General features: G+C 43.4%; 1 protein-coding gene across 8 annotated transcripts in view; it reads right to left on the bottom strand.

Annotated features, from left to right (window-relative positions):
• Positions 1-18,924, bottom strand: part of CUX1 (cut like homeobox 1) — a 271,185-nt gene that overhangs the window by 82,457 nt on the left and 169,804 nt on the right. For all 8 annotated transcript variants that reach the window (XM_069033261.1, XM_069033258.1, XM_069033259.1 and 5 more), the window contains exons 9-11: positions 16,626-16,674; positions 4,922-5,026; positions 2,201-2,389 (exon numbers count right to left, since the gene is read on the bottom strand). In XM_069033261.1, coding sequence (XP_068889362.1) covers positions 2,201-2,389; positions 4,922-5,026; positions 16,626-16,674 — 343 coding nt within the window. The remainder of the gene's footprint in view (positions 1-2,200; positions 2,390-4,921; positions 5,027-16,625; positions 16,675-18,924) is intronic.

The following is an 18,924-nucleotide window of genomic DNA, read 5'->3' as shown; positions in this document are numbered from 1 at the left end:
CTTATGTTATTTAGAAAATATAATTACTGCTGTATTATTAACTGAAGAGGGATAGGTAAATAGCAGGGGCTGTACTGAGGAGCTCAAAAAATTTAAATAACCCATTAGATTAACATTGTAATTTAGTTTAGAGTGATCAGCTCACATTACTGAATTTTAACTGTGTAGAAGGGATGTTCTAGCACCCAGCCACAAAGGGTTAATACAATTAGAGTGAGAAAAGTCTTGTTACTAGAGGACATGTTTTGATCATTAGATCAGATGAAGATAAAGAAGCAATAATTTTGAAAGTATTTCTGTATTGTTTCATTAAGTCATAGAGTATTAAACAATTCCCCCAAGATACAGGCTGAGAACATTGCTTTAATTTGTGAAACTGTGAGTCGTTTTTTTGTGGAGGCAACCATTAAAATCTTTGTTATTTCAGAAGCAATTCCTCCATAATCAAACAGGAGATCAACACATCATCACTGAGATTTGGTGCTTTTGTACAACATGTGCCTGGCACAGGCTTTCCCAGCACTTTGGAGTGAGAGTAAGTATTTGGAAATATTTTTATAGTTGCAACAAATAAGGTTAAAGAGGGTTGAAATGACTAAAACTTTATCAATAGAGGCACTGCATCAGACACTATCAACAGAAAGCTAAAGACAGAGCATTAGCTGGGCAAGGCTATGAGAAAATGGAAGGAGATTACTGAAATGGAAATCAAAGACTCACTCTGTCATTTCTGTGATCCTACTCCCTTTGAAGTTAATGGCTAAACTAATACTGACCTCACCAGGAACATGCTTTATTCAAAGAAAATCTGTCAAGTGCAAGGACTCAAGATATTTTCTGTCAGGCTTTATGAAAAAGTAAAATAAAAAAATCCCCCGAACATGGGTGTAGCCAGCAGAATGTGTCCCCCAAAACCAGGGCAGCTCCTATCTCCCTCAATGAAAGTGGAGCCCACATGGTGACAGCTGGGCAGAGACTGATCCTGTCAATGTAGTTACATAACAGGTCTCCTTTGCTCCACTGAATTTTCATAAAAATTCTGCAAAGATGGCTTAAAACATGCAGAAAGCACTGACTGCAACACTTCAGCTTTCATTCCTAACAGGTCTCTCTCCATGTGAGTTATGCTCCACCACAGCAAAACCAGTAACTGCTAAAAAAATGTCAGAATTAGAGCAATTTGTAAGAGTTTCAATTGAACATTAAATCATTCTGATAGAGCAAAGCTGCCCACGCCACAGTCAGAGCTGAGTGGGAACTATCAGCCTCCTGCTCTCAGAAAACTCTCAGACTATCAAACCTGCAGAACGACCAAGTCTTTAATGGAATAGATAAATTTATCTTGTTTACACTTCGGAGCTCATAGATGGTGGAACAATGAAGGAGACGGGAGTTACAGGAAACTGATTCATACCCCACGTCAGGAAACATTTCTCATGCTCACTCAGAGATCAGAACTGTGTGGGCTCAGCACAGGGAAAGTGAAGCTGCCCAAGAGAGAGGCAAAAGGGTCACTCAGAGAATTCTCAGCTCTTCTTTCTGGTTCTAGGGTAGTGCTGCTCGTATTCAAATGAGTATAGGGCCAGATTGCTAATTATAAATGGGAATTATTGTGCAGCAAATACACAGTTAAAAATAATTAAATGGTTATTGAAGCTAAAAGCCTTCTCCATGTCCTGATTTTACTTGTTTCTATGCCCTAAATGATACACTTCCCACTTCCAGTGGACAGAACTGGAGGAGGTAGCAGGGAAATTCAAAGACAAACCAATTCATGGCTAATCTTCAATTTGGATCACTGGAATGGGAATTAAAAGTTTGAAAATCTAAGAGGGATTTTCTGTGCCTTTTCAGTTCAACTGTTTCATTACATATCCATGTCAATGTATGGTGGGGTTTGGTGGTGATTTTAATCCTAAAGGTAGCCTTGTTCTGCAAAAAACACATTTCAAAACAGTAAGAACTGGGCCATTTAGAATTCAAAAAACCTGTGATCACTTCGAAAACAATACATCCAGAGGCGTGGGATGAGATGTATTTGGAGGTCCCCTCTAACCCAAACCATTCTGTGATTCCCTGAATGCCACAGAAACCAGAATTCAGCCACATCCTGAAGAAGCTCAGAACCACAGGAAACTCACACCAGCAAACCCCAATACCATCATCTCCGTGACATCCTTCAGGCAGAACTGAGCCTTACTTTGAGTGTGCTGTTCTTGGCTGTCAGCTGCTGCTCCAGCTGGGAGATTTGGCTACTGGAGTTCTCCCTCAGCTTGGTGAGGCTGCCCTGGAGTCTCTGGACATCTTCTACGAGCTGGGCGATCTCCCGCTCCTTCGCGGCCAGTTCCGCTTCCAAGCTGGAGCGTGTCAGCACCTCGATGGCCTGCTCCTGGAGGGAAAAAAGGATCAGGCCACCAAAAGGAAGAAAAGGCAACAAACCTGAATTCAAGGCAGCTTGGCAAGGAGCAAACACGGCGTTGGGTGGCACAAGAAACAGACACTTCCTAAATCTGGGACTGCTGTGATTGACATTGGGAATCTGGAAGATGAAACTCCCTACAGCCCAGGACAGCTCTCTGGGAAAACAGGGATAACAGAGGGAATAAATTTCCCTGTTTTATAAGTGCACTGGAAAGATGCAGCCGTGAAAGTCAAAGGATTCTATTTAGATCTATTTATTATTAATAGCCCAAATGCTTTGACAACTATGAAAATCTGTGCTTACAAAATACTAATCAGATAAAATATTCTGAAGTAATGGAGCAGAATTTCTTAATCAGGAACGGCAGAGCCATGTGCCTGTGGCTCTCTGCATGCACACTGCACGTTTCAGGCAAAATTGTCACAAATTGCCCCAAACTGCTACTTCCAATGAACTTGCTCCTTGCATGAAAATTGTTCATGTTAACATTATTGCAAGCATCCCTCTGTGGGGAAGATGAGAGATGTGACAGCTGTAAGACAAGGCCATTCTCCCTTTGGTCACCACTTTCAGAAACTCCCTTTCCTAAATCTTCCTTCTTCCAGTTTCCCACAGCTGTAAAATCTGTCCTCAAGTCTGAAACTTCCTCTCTGGACTCACTTCCTGGGAGGACAATGAATCAGAGGGGACAGAGAGGTTCAGAAAAGGCAGATCCATTCAGAAAAGATAATAGAGACTAATTGTACTATCTCTGTCTCCTTTTGTGCTGGGAGATAACAGCTGTGATGCATCAGGGAGCTCTGAGCCTCCTCCATGGAGAATGTGAGGAAACCCTTGTTCCTGTGTGGGGGGCACGAGGCAGCCCAATGAGGGGCACACATTCCATTAAAGAGCCCAAAATGCATCTCACAAAGGTTAATGGCTGCTCCTCAGAAGCACCAGTGAAGGAGGAGAGAATCCATTTAGCCAGAGGGAGATGATGATGGTGAGCACTAAACCGAAGATCTATGGTGAAAGAGCTGAGAATTCACCCCACTGACACCCTGACAACTCAAGATGACACTCCAGCAGATTGAAATATACTCCATACCCTCTTTTCTGGGAATAGAGGAACAACAAAATCCCCTTTTCCATATCTTCTAAACATTCAGCTGGATTCTCAGTGACTACACCCCGCTGCACTCACAGAGAGCTGCATGTACGAACAGCAGTTAACAACGCTCTCCTATTACACTGAATTATACTTTTAACTTGAAAAAACCTCTAATTTGCTTGCATGAAACATCACAAGTTGTATAATCATCTGCTGCTTGTGCCTATTGAGACTAGAACGTAGAGTCTGAAATAAGATAGATAATGATCATTTTCATCCTGCAGTAGTTGTCATATTAAATATAAATGAAGTGCAGAAGTACTATTAAATACAAAAAAGACCTAATGTTAAAATAATGATAAGACTAGGACACGAGATAGGAAGAGGCAGGTAATTCAGAGTTACAAGTGATATTCAGGCTTTTTATTTTTTGTTTTGCAGCCTGCTTGTCTATCTTTTGACTTCTCTGAGAAAATACTGCGTTGTATTAATAGACAACCAAACAGATCTGGAGGACTTATGGTTTGTTACTTGTTCTCTGCAAATGATTTTTAAAGGCAGCCATGTGTTCTTCTGCTACCAGTGTCAAGCACGTATAAGGCTTGCAAGGAAAAAAAAGCAATGATTTCTTTTGTTTCTTAAATCTGCTGCTTAGAAGTAGACTAAATTTCACTTAATTGCAGATTTACATTTAAATACTCCTATTTCTCCTTTGGCAAACAAAAATCAAAGTAATCTGGTTGCTCATCTGTGATACCTGTTCACCCAGGGCCAGCTGGAGCCCTGAACAGCCAGCCCCCTGTGCCTGCAGGTCCCATCAGCAGCTTTGGCTTTATTCAGAACCACACAGAGGAGGCAGCGAGCAGGAGTGCAGGGTATCTCCTCAATTTTCCAAGGATTTATAGGTGTAATTCTCAGTTTAGATACAGCCACTGAAAACTGGAGTAGTTTCAAATTTATTTCCAGTTTCTCTGACAGCCCAGACACAGAGTAAGGAGAGACAGAGTGGGCAGGGAAGCTCTGGGTCCCCTTGGGGTGGAGCCCCACACCTCAGGGCCCAACAGGCAGGCACGTGCTGATGGCCACCAAGGCTCTCTTGCTGCCTCTATTTCCCCTCTGCTGATGCTCTCAGCCATGTGAAATCATTTCTGAGAGTTGTGCTGTCCACCTGGACCAGGCAGTGATGGATCACCACAGAGCCAAGTGACCTCTGTCCTTCCCGTGGTCTCCTCCAGCCACCAACCCCCTCAGAAGCTGAACCCCACCACAATCCCACAGGAGCACCATTCCCTTTTCGTTAAAATACGACTTCAAACAGCTATTTTTATAGCTGTGGGCATAAATTGAAGGAGCTGTACTGCAGGAATGTCAGAAACCTGTAAGAGTCAGTAAATATTTTCTCTCACCACATCAGGTGCCTTCTGGATCTGCGTAGCAAGTTGGAGAGATTTGTTAGCTGATGAGAGCTGCTCCCTTAAGGTCTCTGCCTCTCTCTGAGCCACCTCTGCCCTCTGAAGGAAATGAAAAGGGGTGAAAAGAGAAAGTACATTCAGTTTAACAACTGACAATTATTACAAGAACATTCATCAATTCATGCCTGACTGAATATAATTGATTTTCCTAAACACTCAACCTAATAAATGTTAGAAAAAAACATAGAATGTGATGGATTTTTATTTTAAACAGTACAAGGAAGAAATAATTGAGCGATTATGACAGTAATTTAACGCTAGGAGCAAGGAATCCCCTGCTGATACTAATGCTGCGGCCCACTGAATTTCCCAGACTGAATAAATACAAGTGGAAATGGAGTCTTTTTATTCAATTTCTTTCTATTCTCATAGACCAAGCAGATTTTATTGCAAGACTCCTCATGGGAATAATTCTCACGGGTAAATGCTGAATAAAAAGATATTCTGACCACTCTCTCAAACACACATACAATGTTGTGGGCTGTCTTTCTGCAGTAATTATTCCCTACAACATGAATTGTTAGATTCTGTTCTTTCAGCAGGTCTATTTATTCAACAATATTTAACCCTAAAGTGACAATTTTGCACAGCTCAGTCACCAGCTGCTGAGGATTTACGCAATAGCTGATAAGCCCCTGACTTGGCTACTGGTCAAAATTCCCATCTAAATATTGAATAATAATAGAAAGGAGAAAAGCAGAACGACGAGGAAAAAATGTCTGTACAAGAGTTTGGGTAGAGACAGATGGATCAGTAACTTCAGGCAATAAATAGCAGCAAAGTCCTTTTCATAACTGTCTGTAAGCTTCTGTTAGAAATGGAACAAAACCTGGTTCTTTTACAATATACACTCCTCCTGGCAAGCAAGACTGTCTTCTCTCTTAAAAAAAAAAGGTATTTTATTGTTATAAAACCACACTGCTTTCCTCCTTGAGTAATCACTGCTTTTTGCCTGGGCTACTCCATGCAAATCATGCTGTGCTTTCAGAAAACAGCCAAAATAAATTTCCATCTCCACTTCCAAGACCTATCACCAATTCTACCAAACCCATCAGCTGCCACCAGTGAGGGTCAAAACTTTTCCTGACCAGAGGGATAAATCCCCACTGCCATTTATAAGCCACTAAAACTGCCATGTTTTGTGTGCCTGACTCCTTGCTAATCCTTTGGAAAACCTAGCTCATCTGAAATGGTGAATATAGACCACAGAGCAAATATAAAGCCTGTAGTGAGTATGAAATTACAGTGAATACAGAAGCTATAGCAAATACACAACTTACAGTAATACAAAACCAATAATGAATATAAAATCTATAGCAAATATAAAATCTATAGCAAATATAAACCCTACAGTGATATAAGCCCTTCAGCCCTGTGTGTGTGTGGTCTCTGACTTCCTCACCAGTCAAAGCAGACTGTGCATGTTTAATCAATGAGTAAACTAACAGCAATCAAATACTAAACGCATCATCTGCGCTATTTGCTCACAACATTGTATTAAATGATTTTGCATAGGTTCTACAGCTGTAATTAAAATGTGATTGTAAAAAGTACAGTGATGCGGCTCCAATAATCAGAGAAGGGGACACAACCTATTGTGTGCTTGGAAAACATGGAAACAGCAATAAAAAAAGGCACAAAACGAGGGATTTATGTTGTTTACGCAGCTGGATAATATTAGGATAAATACTGAGCTAACAACACACATTGAGATAAATTATTTTCTGGTACTTTATTAGATGTGCAGCTACATATATTGATCTAATAACTGCAGAACAACTCCAGCAAAGCAGGACAAGTTACTGCACTGTGGCACTTGCTCTTCCATCTACTGCTGTATAAGTAATGGGTTTTGCAGCCTTGAGCAATTCTGCTGATGGCTTCCATTCAGTGCAGCATTGTTTGGAGAATCTATTCAGCTCGCATGCGAGCAAACCACAGAGGATATTGCTAATAGGTGGTACATCTGCATATACAGTGAGCTGTCAGCTGCCCTTTCTGCACAGCCTCCCCAGCCAATTCCCAACACCTGTTGTGATCCTCGGAATAATACCAGACAAGATTTCATACTAGGCATTGTTAAAAATACATCAGCACAAACTCTGGGCAATTCTGTCTGGGAAATACTGGTCAATTTTCCTCTTTTTTTCCCCCTCTCACAGAATGGAAGCTTTTTAGAGCCAGAATTACAGATGTGCTCAGTGTCTGGAAAGCACTTTTGGGTGCTATTGCAATATAAATTATAAATGACACACAAAACCCTGCTAAAAGAATGGTAGTTTCAAATCTGAGCACTTACAAGTTTGGAAAAGCCAAGCCCGAGGCTGGTGCTTGGCCATCCCCCCTGAGGGTTTCAGGAGTGGGATGGCACCACACAGGACCTGCTGTGGCTTTTTCCCAGTGAGATCCCATCCACCTCTGAGAGAGACATGGCTTGGTGAGTGGATCCTTTGCTTTGTCCTCTTGTTCTGTGCGTGACCCCTGCACTTCATTTGCTCCGAGCTAATCCCGCTCTCCCCGCCGATGGGATTAATCGCTTCCTCATGGAAGCTGTGCTGCACCACCACAAGTGCTTCAGGATGTTAATGCAAGCACTGGCACAAGCCCTGTTTGGTGCTGTTTGGGTTCCTGGAGCCCCTGGCACATCTCCCTGCACGGCAGCACTGACTGGAGGCTCCCAGCGTGGCAGGACCTGCCCCTGCCCGTTCCTGCGCCGAGACCCCGCACAGAGGCTGCGGTGCTGCTCCCCTGCCAGACCCTCTGGGTTTGCCTCTTCCACTCCCACCCCTCTCTGCTTGTCTCTCTGTCCCCTTCCTAATTCATTTTGGCTGCTGGAAGCACCATTTCTGTCTTCTCTGTGTTCCACAGTGCCTTTAGCTCCAGGCAGGCAAAACCCAGCTCGTACCTCGCACGACCTAATGAACATTCACAAACTTCCAGAATGAGCCTTACCCCAATGATTTCCTCCTTCCTCTTTTCCTCCTTCCTCTTCTCCTCGCTGCTTCTTCTCCAAATGTCCTCACAAAAGCTCCTCCAAGTGTCTGTGTCCCGGTGTCTCTCCCCATTCCCTCCCTACTACCAATCCCTCTCCCCTTCCTGCTCCCATGCTGATGCCTCCAGTCGTGGCAGGGGCAGCCTGGGGAGTGTCTCCCCACCCTGTGCCCCCACAAAACCTCACATCACACCCAGAAAAAGCAAAACCTGCCTGGTTAATGTTCACCCAGCCGGAGCAGTACAGACTGCAGCGTGCCTGGGACAGGCACCGACAGCAAAGCCTGAACAAATTCAAACCAGATTCTGCTGAGTTTCTGTGAACTCTTTTCTCCAGACTCTTATAGGCTGGCCAAACTTGAGGCTGTTTTTTAATTATTATTATTTTTTTTTAAATTTTTCTACTTGAAGCAACAGAAGATACAACCCTGAGAAAAAAGCAAACCCTCCCTCGTCAAACCCCTGCTATTAAATCTGGGCACAGCAGGCTCCTCACCAAAACAGCAAGAAAAACTCGTAACATCTGGGGGAGAATGGATTTTTTTTTTTTTTCCTAATCTTGTTCTTAAAAATGGTTGAACAATTTTTCCTGAAGTAAGAAAAAAGAGCGCAGCCAGAGACAGGCACCCAGTATGGAAAATGGCTAAACCCGAGGAATCTTGCACAACTGGGAGCCACTGGAAAAGTTCACAAAACCTTCTGTTTGTGTGAAACTGTCTCATTTCAGCTGAGAAATACACAGAGATTTATAGAATCACAGAATGGCTTGTGTTGAAGGGACCTTAAAGATCATCCAGTGCCACCCCTGCCATGGACAGGGACACCTCCCACTGTCCCAGGTTGCTCCAAGCCCCATCCAGCCTTGCCTTGGACACTTCCAGGGATCCAGGGGCAGCCACAGCTTCTCTGTGCCAGGGCCTCCCCACCCTCACAGGGAAGGATTCCTTCCCAACATCCCATCTAACCGTGCCCTCTGGCACTGGGAAGCCATTCCACCCAGTCCTGGAACTCCAAGTCCTTGTCCAAAGTCCCTCTCCAGCTCTCTGGGAGCCCCTTCAGGCACTGGATATGCCATAGCACAGTTGCTTTTCACGAGTCAGTGCTAAAACTCTTGGTTTCTCACTCCCAAATCCTATGCACAGCCTAATAAAACTCCCTCAATGACCAGTGACAGTCACACTAATGGCCTTGATGAAGCTCATGCAAATCCAGCATTGCCCAAAATCCTATTTTTCAGGATAGTTCAGCCATACAATTCCTCCTAATTCCTACTCTGCTGTTTTCTAGTACAGAACTACCTCCCTGGTAACAAAATATTTCAAAACACTTCCATTTTCCTTCATACAGCAGGTAAATATTGTACTGCTCACAGTGGAGCCGGGAGGTCACGACTGTAAGGCTGCCGTGTGCTTTCCAATTAAAGATAGAAAAAAGAAAAGCCTTACACAATATACCCAGTTTAAATTATTCTCCTTGTTTCCTGACAAGATAATGAATAGCATGAACCGAGTGCTCTTCTACTTACAGTAAAATGTTAATTTGATCAAAGACCAGTGGTGTGAACAGTAAAATGAGATACTTATGTGAAAAAAAATGTATAACCTTTCCCTTAAAGTTCCACCAGCCAAACTGTATTTCCTTATTCCATGCTAAATTCAGTGCTGTATGTGGGAAAATCTTCCTATGGGCGAGGAGTGGGTATTATCACAAGTAATTCTGCTGCAGTTAATGAGCCTGGTTATGGCAGCAATCACCACGCTTGGAGCTGACATTCGGACTTGCAAGCTGCTGCAAAAGCTGCTTTTTTCAGAGTACAACATCAATTAAAACACACTGGTTCAATGTGCTTTAATTTCCCAACTTTTCAGCTATAAAAATTTGCTGTAAAACCTTTAGATGGCCCTCACTTCCACAGAACAGCAGCAAGGTTAGCGGAACATCAGGGACATGAAAGATTTTTCAGGGCTCTGGCACCCATTTTTCCCAACAATGGAGAATTACATGGAAAAAAGGAACAAACTCCACCAACCAGAAGAGGCTGGGTTGTCTTCGTTCTTGTCTTCAGGCTATTGCACTTTCCTCTGTGTGCTGAAAGGCTGCCAGATAAATGTATTCCCAACTGATAGCCAGGCATTTGCAGGAAACCCGTGTTTGCATGAAAATAATGTTATCCATATTTTGCCTTTATACAGAACTTCTCCGTGCAAGGATCTCAATGCCCTTTGTAAAGTAAATGTTATTATTCCCACTTTACAGACAGTAAAATCCCAGGATTAAGTGAATGACTTCATCTGCCATGAAGCAGTGTAACTTACTTGGATCCATGGAATGGTTTGGGTTGGAAAGAACCTTAAATCTCATCTCATTCCACCCCCTACCACGGGCAGGGACACCTTTCCCTATCCCAGGGTGCTTCAAGCTCCACCCAGCCTGGCCTGGAGCACCTCCAGGGATGGGGCAATTCCCCTGGGTGATGGCACACAATGAAAGCATCCAGCTCACTTCCAAGGGAGCCAGAAATAAAAGCAAATCCTCTGGCAGTGTCTGTGCCAGCCTTGGTGTGATGCAGGAGTCATGGCAGGATGAATTCCCTTCCTCATGGAAGTGCAAACCCAAGGATGCCTCGTCAGGGGTGTGGTGGGTCACAGCAAACCCCCTGAGCACCAGCACCACCTGTATTGTGTTGCACTTGTGCTGCTGAGTGAAAAGGGGAATTTATTCCATCTGCTGCTTAAAACCATACATATTTTATGGCAATCTCACTTAGCAGGAATATCTTTTCCAACCATTTTCCAGTGTGATTTGTTGGAGACAGGAAGGTGCCATACCCAAGGAAATAAAAAATAATCTTGAGAGCAGCACTTCTGGTAAAACACCCTGGTGAGGTTTGCTTTCTACTTTTCTAGCAGACACTGTTTTATGTATTTTAGTGGCAGTTTGGCTCCAAAAAATGCTTAAATTCACAAACCCTTCCTCTACAGACTTTAAAACCCAACACTACATTTCTGTGGAATAAATGGTATTGATCCAGTCTAGATTCTTTAATAAAAGCTTCTGTATTTTAAGAAGTACAGTTTTCCTGATTTATTGGTAGAAGAAATTTCTACATTTGACTTTCTTTCCCCAAGTAGAAATCTGGGAGCCCTATCAGCACTGTGAAGATGGAATGAAAACCAATGGAAACATTTGGCTTTTCTAAGGGGTAACAGAAGAAATAATAAATTAATTCTTCATTTATAGCTTACAAACTACAGTCCACACACACACAAAAAAGTCTCATGTCCTCTTTCTGTTACCACTCTCAAAATCTAAGGATACCTATACTTGAGTCTGCTTTTCCAATCTATTTCCTCTTTCAGATTAAAATACAATAACCCAGGATCAAACAACCCTAACCAAAGTTCTTCTCTTTTTGTTTTAAAAGTGAAAAAGCACTTTTTTCTTTACAGAAAGCTCAAATTACAAAGCCCATTAGATTTCTTTTTTTTTTTTAAACTATGTGATCAGTGTATAAAGCCAGAAAAGAGATCTGAATACATCAGTGACATGAAGCCACAAATTTTGACTCAGCATTAAAACCTTAAAATAAGCCTTCCTGTCATTTAAAAAATTTAAAACTCCACAGTATTTCTGTTTTCACAACCTAGGAATTATTCTTTCCAACAAAAACCTCCGTTTTTCTCAGGCACAACTGGATGATTCCAGGTTGCTGGATGAAGTACAGAAACAGAACAATAATTCTTGGAATAAATTTGTCGTCCCAAAAGATTCTGTGACTTTGCTGCCATAAATGCTTACTGGAAAGGTGTAAACTTGAAAAGGTACAGGAAAGTGCTAACCATAAATATTTGTCTAAAATATTCACACAACTGTAACTGCTGTGAATGCAGGAAAGTACACTGGAGCTTCATTAACTTCCCTGATTGGAAATTAGAATATTCTGGGAATCAAACAATAAAAAATTCAAGGATGCTGTATCCCAAACTATGATAAATCATTTATTTTGACAAGTACGGGTAGTTCAGTTTTAATTATTTATTCTTATACTTCGTAGCATATCAGAAAATATGCAGTGATTTATTGTGCAAAATGAAATCTTAATAAAATGAGTCCCTTCCCCAAACTACAGCATTATTAAATCTTCATGGAAATGCAGGGGGAACTCATGGGTTCTGTTATCAAGTTTTGTCATCAAGCTGCTGGGTTAATTAAGTGAAAATGAGCCATTCCTATTGTATTTGGCTCTATTGTGCCCTCAGTTCTGCACAGGCCTGAGCTACTTGAGTCCCACAACCTTGGGGATGAGGAGAGGGCTGGACAAGGAGATGATTCAGTTGCATCTTTTACCATGAAAGCAGTGGGGGTTTTGGCTTCAGACCTTACACCCCTCCTAAAGCTCCATGGCAGGAGCTAATGACTCCTTTCGAGGCTGGTGCAGCTGCACCAGACATTTTAATGCACTAGTCTTGCCCTTTTTTATGTAAAAAAACCTCTCATGACCTTCAAAGGGAAGGGTTGCACCCATGTCACCCTCACAGTGAGTGTAACTCAGGGTATTCTGAGCTTTGCCAGTCAGAATGGACCAGCCCTGCCACGAAACCTCACTCAAGATCGTGGATTAATGGCACTGAACACCTGGATGAGCAGCTGAGAAAGAAGGGGCTGTCACCACCCCTCATCTCCAGCACCCACCTCTGTCCCAGCGAGGGATTAATTTCTCTCACTATTATGTTTTGTGGGAAAATTCAGTTTACACCTTGAGTTAATGACACAATGGAGAGGGAGGGAGCTTTGCGGTCACTACCCCTCCTTCTCTCTGAGCAGAAAATTGCAAAGCTCACTGGTATTTAAAGGCAATTATTTTGATGAGCCAGTAATTTGTTCTGGGGGTGGTATCATGCAAAGCAGCCCAGAAAGCTCCTGCATGAAAAAACTTGAGGATGCAAGTGAGGAAAAACATTGGGAGAAGAGAGGTGATGGAGCTGAAGATAAGAAGACTGGTCCCTGCTTCACCCAACAGGACATGGGGGTGGGAGTCACAACATCAGCTCTGTCCCTGTGGGTTTTATCATTTTTATGGACACCTGGACCATGGTCAGGGAGCCCCTGTTCCTGCAGAACTGGAGAGGGAAAGGCACTCCCCACCTCACAACAGCAAGGGAAGTTCTGAAGTGCCAGCTCTGGATTTAAAAAGGGCACTAACTGGGAAAGGCATTTTCAAGAAATGTCAGATATATAAAAATTTACACCAATTCCCCCCCCCCCATTTTCATTGGAAACATGTAAATTTGTGCTTTGAATCCCAGTAATTTGGATCAGTGCTAATTCCAGAGCAGCAAAACATCCCATCCACATCAGCAAGGCAGTCCATGAGCAAAGCAGGAGTCGTGCTGAGTGCTACTCTTTAAAGGTAGCCTTAATAACAGGGAATGAGCACTTACTGAAATGGTAAAAGGAAATGTTAATTTAACTATTAAATACACAATTAGGTTAAGTACTTGTTTCTGCAATTGTAACACTTCAGCCTGATGCAAACTCACTTTCTGGCCTGTGCAATAGATTTAATTCCTTCCAATATTTTTTTTTTTTTTCAACTGGAAGGAGGTAAAACACAGGAATTGCTGCTACAAAGATTAGATACAATTTATCAAAACGTTTTATAAAGGTAAAGCATCACACAAGGCAAGGACTCTACGGGGATGTTTCAGCAAATGAGCTGAAACACTGCAGCAGCTCCTGCTGCTCTCCAGGTGAACCTTCCCTTGTCTTCTCCAGCTCCTCCAAGGCCACAGAGTCCTCTTTGTGTCCCCCACGGGGCCCAACACAAGAAAGACATGGAACTGTTGGAGAGAGTCCAGAGGAGGCCACGGAGCTGCTCCAGGGCTGGAGCCCCTCTGCTCTGGAGCCAGGCTGGGAGAGCTGGGGAGGCTCACCTGGAGAGGAGAAGGCTCCAGGGAGAGCTCAGAGCCCCATGCAGGGCCTGAAGGGGCTCCAGGAGAGCTGGAGAGAGACTGGGGACAAGGGCTGGAGGGACAGGACACAGGGAATGGCTTCCCACTGCCAGAGGGCAGGGATGGATGGGAGATTGGGAAGGAATTGTTCCCTGGGAGGGTGGGCAGGCCCTGGCACAGGGTGCCCAGAGCAGCTGTGGCTGCCCCTGGATCCCTGGAAGTGTCCAAGGCCAGGCTGGATGGGGCTTGGAGCAGCCTGGGACAGTGGGAGGTGTCCCTGCCCATGGCAGGCAGTTTGGAACTGGGTGATTTTTAGGGTCCTTTCCAACCCAAACCATTCCATGATTGTGTGATTTCCATGCTGTGGCTTCTCTCATGGTTTGCTGAGCTGCCTCAAGTTGCTAAACCCCCAGAGAACAAACGAGGCCCCTTCATCCCAAATCCAGACCTTTCTGCACTTACTGAGCTCAGTGGGCTCAGTGAAGGATCCCCCAGCTGCCAGAGCAGGGAGGGGATGGGACTGCAGCAGCCAGAGGGGGAGGAAGAGCAGAGGGAGATGGGGAAAGGGGAGCCAGAACCCCCTCTTCTGGCTTTCCAACAGCTCAGATGAACGGCACGCTGATTTTATGTACAGTCACATTTTGCAAAAATACAACCAAACTAAGGGTTACACACATAAGCAGTTATAAATTTTACCTAATTACAAGAAAAGCACCACAATAAAGTAAAAAATAAACCCAGCCCACATTGCAGCTTTGTACCAGTTAAGATAGAAAAATAGCATTTCTGGATAAATAGGCATAATCCATTTTAGGAGGCAATGAGGAATTCAGAAATACCTTTTCTTTAACTACAGGCCCCCTTTAGACTGAGGGAAAAAACCAGCTCCTGGGTAAATCATTGCAAAATGTACTGCCTTTGCAAAAATCACAAAATAATTCTACCACAACATTTTTAACACCTACATCATTTCTAAAAAGTCTACATATTTTCAAATAATTACTAGCACTTCCATAAATATTTAATGCCGTCTACAAAAGTTCTTTGACAGAACTAAAAACCCACTGTACAAACACCAGTTTGCTTTTACTGACTAAATAATCAACTCAACAACAACAACTACTTACAAATATGATTTTAGCTTCATTAAGACATTGAGATGCTGGAGGGTGTCCAGAGAAGGAAACAGAGCTGGGGAGGGTCTGGGGCACCAGGAGACGCTGAGGGAGCTGGCAGGGCTCAGCCTGGGGAAAAGGAGGCTCAGGTGGGACCTTCTCTCTCCCTACAACTCCCTGGAAGGAGGCTTTAGGTGGGGGTCAGGCTCTGCTTTCAGGTAAGAAGTGATAGGACAAGAAGAAAAGGCCTTAGGTTGCTCCAAGGGAGGTTTAGGTTGGATATCAGGGAAAAATCTCTTCATTGAAAGGGTTGTCCAGCCCTGGCACAGCTGCCCAGGGCAGTGGTGGAGTCCCCATCCCTTCAGGGATTTCAAAGCCCTGTGGATGTGGCACTTGGGGACATGGGTTAGTGGTGGCCTTGTCAGTGCTGGGTAATGGTTGGACTGGATGATCTTGGAGGGCTTTTCCAACAGAAATGATTCTGTGATTTGTATTTTTCCAATTTTCCAAGAACTAATGTAAAGGCCAATGGCACTTGCTAGACTTGACAGCTGCAGCAGGGGAGCATGGGGGCTGAAAGATGATCTGGCAAAAGGGAAAAGACAAAACAAAACAGCAGCTGGAGCAGGGGGTACATTTTCAACAGGATCAGTGACCTGGTCTGGCTCACACAGCCACTGCTGACAGCAGGACCCAGGGAGGGGAAGGAGCTGCCACTGTTCCTGCTGGAAGGGAGCTGCTCTTAGGTGAACTTCACCTGGATTATAAATCCATAGCCTGGGAGATTTAAGACTGCAATCTCTGATCATACCTGGTAGAGGGATTAATGAAACTCACTGATAAGCAAATGCCTGGCTGAGGTTTCCCTCTGTGAAACCACCACCCATTGGCTTGTGGAATTTCCATTGTCATGGGAGTCCTGCCTGACCATACACATCTCCTCCATCACCTCACTCCTTCAGAAGGATTCTCTCCATGGGTGCTGGGTTTGTTAAACCTCAGTATTTGTGCCACTCGTGTCAGGAGTGTGCACTGTGAGGGATGGCCAGAGAGACATTTCACAGCCCAAATTAACATCTGCAGGAACAAATGACAATTTCTTTGTTGTCCTGCACAGAAAGAACAGTCTGATCCAACTCTTGCTAAAAATTAATATGCCAATAAAACATAGCAGAAAAGGAAGGGGAAAGAAAAGTCTGGAGAAGTCCACAAAAGCTGCAGCCCTGCCACAGCCATAGGGCAGAGGCCCTTTAATTTGGGCAAACCATTCACTTGCATATCTGAGTAGGGGCCAACATGATGGGTTCAGAAACATAAAGCCAAGAATAACCATAGTGGGAAACGTAAGTTTAAATTATAAGAAGGTAAATATATGGCAAACACTGCTCTACTGTGCACACAATCCTTACAGAGCATCCCTAAAGAGCTGTATTTTGCTCAAAATTTGCATATTTTCTTACTCCACGCAGTTATGACTGCGAACTGCATACAAAAGAACTGTCATGAAATCCAAAAGAGAATTAAAAAAGAACACTCAAAGTCACACTTGGAATTTTACGGCGGACTCATTTAAAATCCTACCTGATTCGCTCTTTCAAGGTCTGTCATGATCATCTCGATTTCATCAGCCCTGGGAAAACAAGAGAGCAGAAGTTTTGTTATCACACAGAGAACGGCTGCTGCACGAGCTCAGGCACAGCAGCAGGCACACAAACAACACCAACTGCCAATATTTATTTGTAAAAGGACACAGTAGGACTGAGCAGCTCATCTCCTGGCTGGTGAGATCCTCTGGGGTGTTCTGGACCAGTCTGCAAGTCTCCAATTTCTTTGCCTGTTCTCTTTTTGCAATGCAACAGGGAAATTGATATCTGAGCATATTCATTGGATCTTTGAAGGTCTTACTCCCCAAAATTCCAGGCAGTGTAATTTTTCCAACACGTAAAGGTGCTTCCCAAGTGATAATTATGGAGAAGTCAAAGACTGCAGATCTTCAGTCAACTCCCCATAAACACAAAAGCAACCAGCTACTCTTCTGTTTCAGTGTGCCCAGAAGTCTGGTTCTAAATTTGGCTAAAAAAAAGAATCAAGAGGTCAAAGAGACCAAGAAACATAATTTTACATTACGTGGAAAAGAGGTTTTTTTTGACACAAATTGATCAAACTCTAAATTTAGACTCTTCGTGCACTTTGCAAAGCTGAATTGGAAAGTTAAAGGGTTGAAAACTATACAAATAGTCAATGAAACAAGAGATCCTTCAGATCGCTGTGTTAGGGAGCAGCTCGCAGACATGACCCCTTAAAAATCAGAATTTCTAATACTTCACTCACAAATGGAGCCAATCCTTAAGCAATCTTTTCTTATCTTCACGCTCAATCATGGGCAAGTATTTCCCACTCAGGCTCTCACCTGGGAAAGGTACCAGGAAAAGGGCTGACAGCCCTAAAAAGAATGTTCTGTATCAATATAATAAGACATATTATTCTCCCCAGACATTTTGCCTGTCTTGTATGCCTGGACCATATGGAAGCAATAAACACTATCCTCATCTCCTCTGAACAGCAGCTTTACCAGCAAGTCCTTTTGCAATCTGCCAACACCATAATGTCTGGTTTTTGTTTTTAATCTGTAGCAGATCATTATCAGCAAAAGCTGTGAAATACTGGAATTCCCTTCCTCTGCCCATGCAGAAAAGCCAGGGTTTGTTTTTTCTGCTGATTCCCACAGAAGATCCATTTTCCTGTGCAGGTGTTCGTTAGGAAAGATGGTTAATTGAAGTACATCAGGGTTCTGGCACACTCCACACTGGATCATTACAGTGAATATTGACTTATTCCTCAGCAGCGTTTTAGGCTTTTGGGTGTACACTTAGGGAAATGCAGCAAAAGATCATAATCAGTAAATGTGCATGTATATAAATTAATGGGAAATTATTTTAAATTACAGCCTTTAATATTGTTGGGGCAACATGAACTGCCTTTTGAAAGAATCTTTTGGACAATAATGGTAAACAGATTAACATGTGTTTTCTTGTGCAGGAGAAGCAATGTGCTCTTACACTGGGAAGAAATCCTGCACACCATGTTTGGAATTAATAAATAATGGTCATTACTTACTGAACTGAACAACCACTGCCTGGGCAAAAAAGGATTCAAGGGAGTAGCCACGAGACTGACCTGGACACACTAAAATCAGCCTGCAATAACACTTTCCATCTCTTTGGTCTCTGCAGTTGTGAAACATCTTGTGTTTTAGACTCCAGGCCCAAAAAACTTATTAACCCACTTACGGAAATGACAGAATTTCACGTGAAAAACACGTCCCAAAGCCCATGCAAGTGACCCCATTGTTTATCTGTAACACAGGTAAGGGGGAAGAGAGCATCCCAACACACTGAAAAGATGCTTCCCAGCATTTCACAAATATTTTTAGCCAGGATAGTTTAAGGATCCTCTTTATATAAGCTTATGCATTTGGGCTGAATTTATGTGTGAATGCCTCAGGTTATATGGAGCCAGTAAATGATGTCTGGATTATGTCACACACCTCCCAGATCAGAGCTGGGAATGTCCCATCCCAGCACATCGGCTGCAGCTGAAACCAATCCAGCTTCCTCTCCTTCTCTAGGGGGTGAGGGGAACAATAAAATCCCTGCCTTTCCTCCCAAACAGGGGGTGCCAGGTATCAGCCAAAGGTCTGGAACACTGCAGCACCTAAGAAGAGTGAGAGACTCGGAAGCAGAAACCCTGGGATTGGGAGAGGATGAGTGCCCGGCTTTGGGAGCAGAAGGTGGGGTTTCAGCTCAGCCAGGGAAACTCTTTGTTTTCTGGCAGAAAAGAAGAGGACTCTGATGGAGAAAAGATGAGTGGGAAGGGGCAG

The sequence above is a fragment of the Aphelocoma coerulescens genome, chromosome 19 (genome assembly GCF_041296385.1).
Source record: "Aphelocoma coerulescens isolate FSJ_1873_10779 chromosome 19, UR_Acoe_1.0, whole genome shotgun sequence".
Taxonomy (NCBI): domain Eukaryota; kingdom Metazoa; phylum Chordata; class Aves; order Passeriformes; family Corvidae; genus Aphelocoma; species Aphelocoma coerulescens.
The sequence above is the reverse complement of the archived record's forward strand: the minus strand, read 5'-3'. Positions and strand labels throughout refer to the sequence as shown.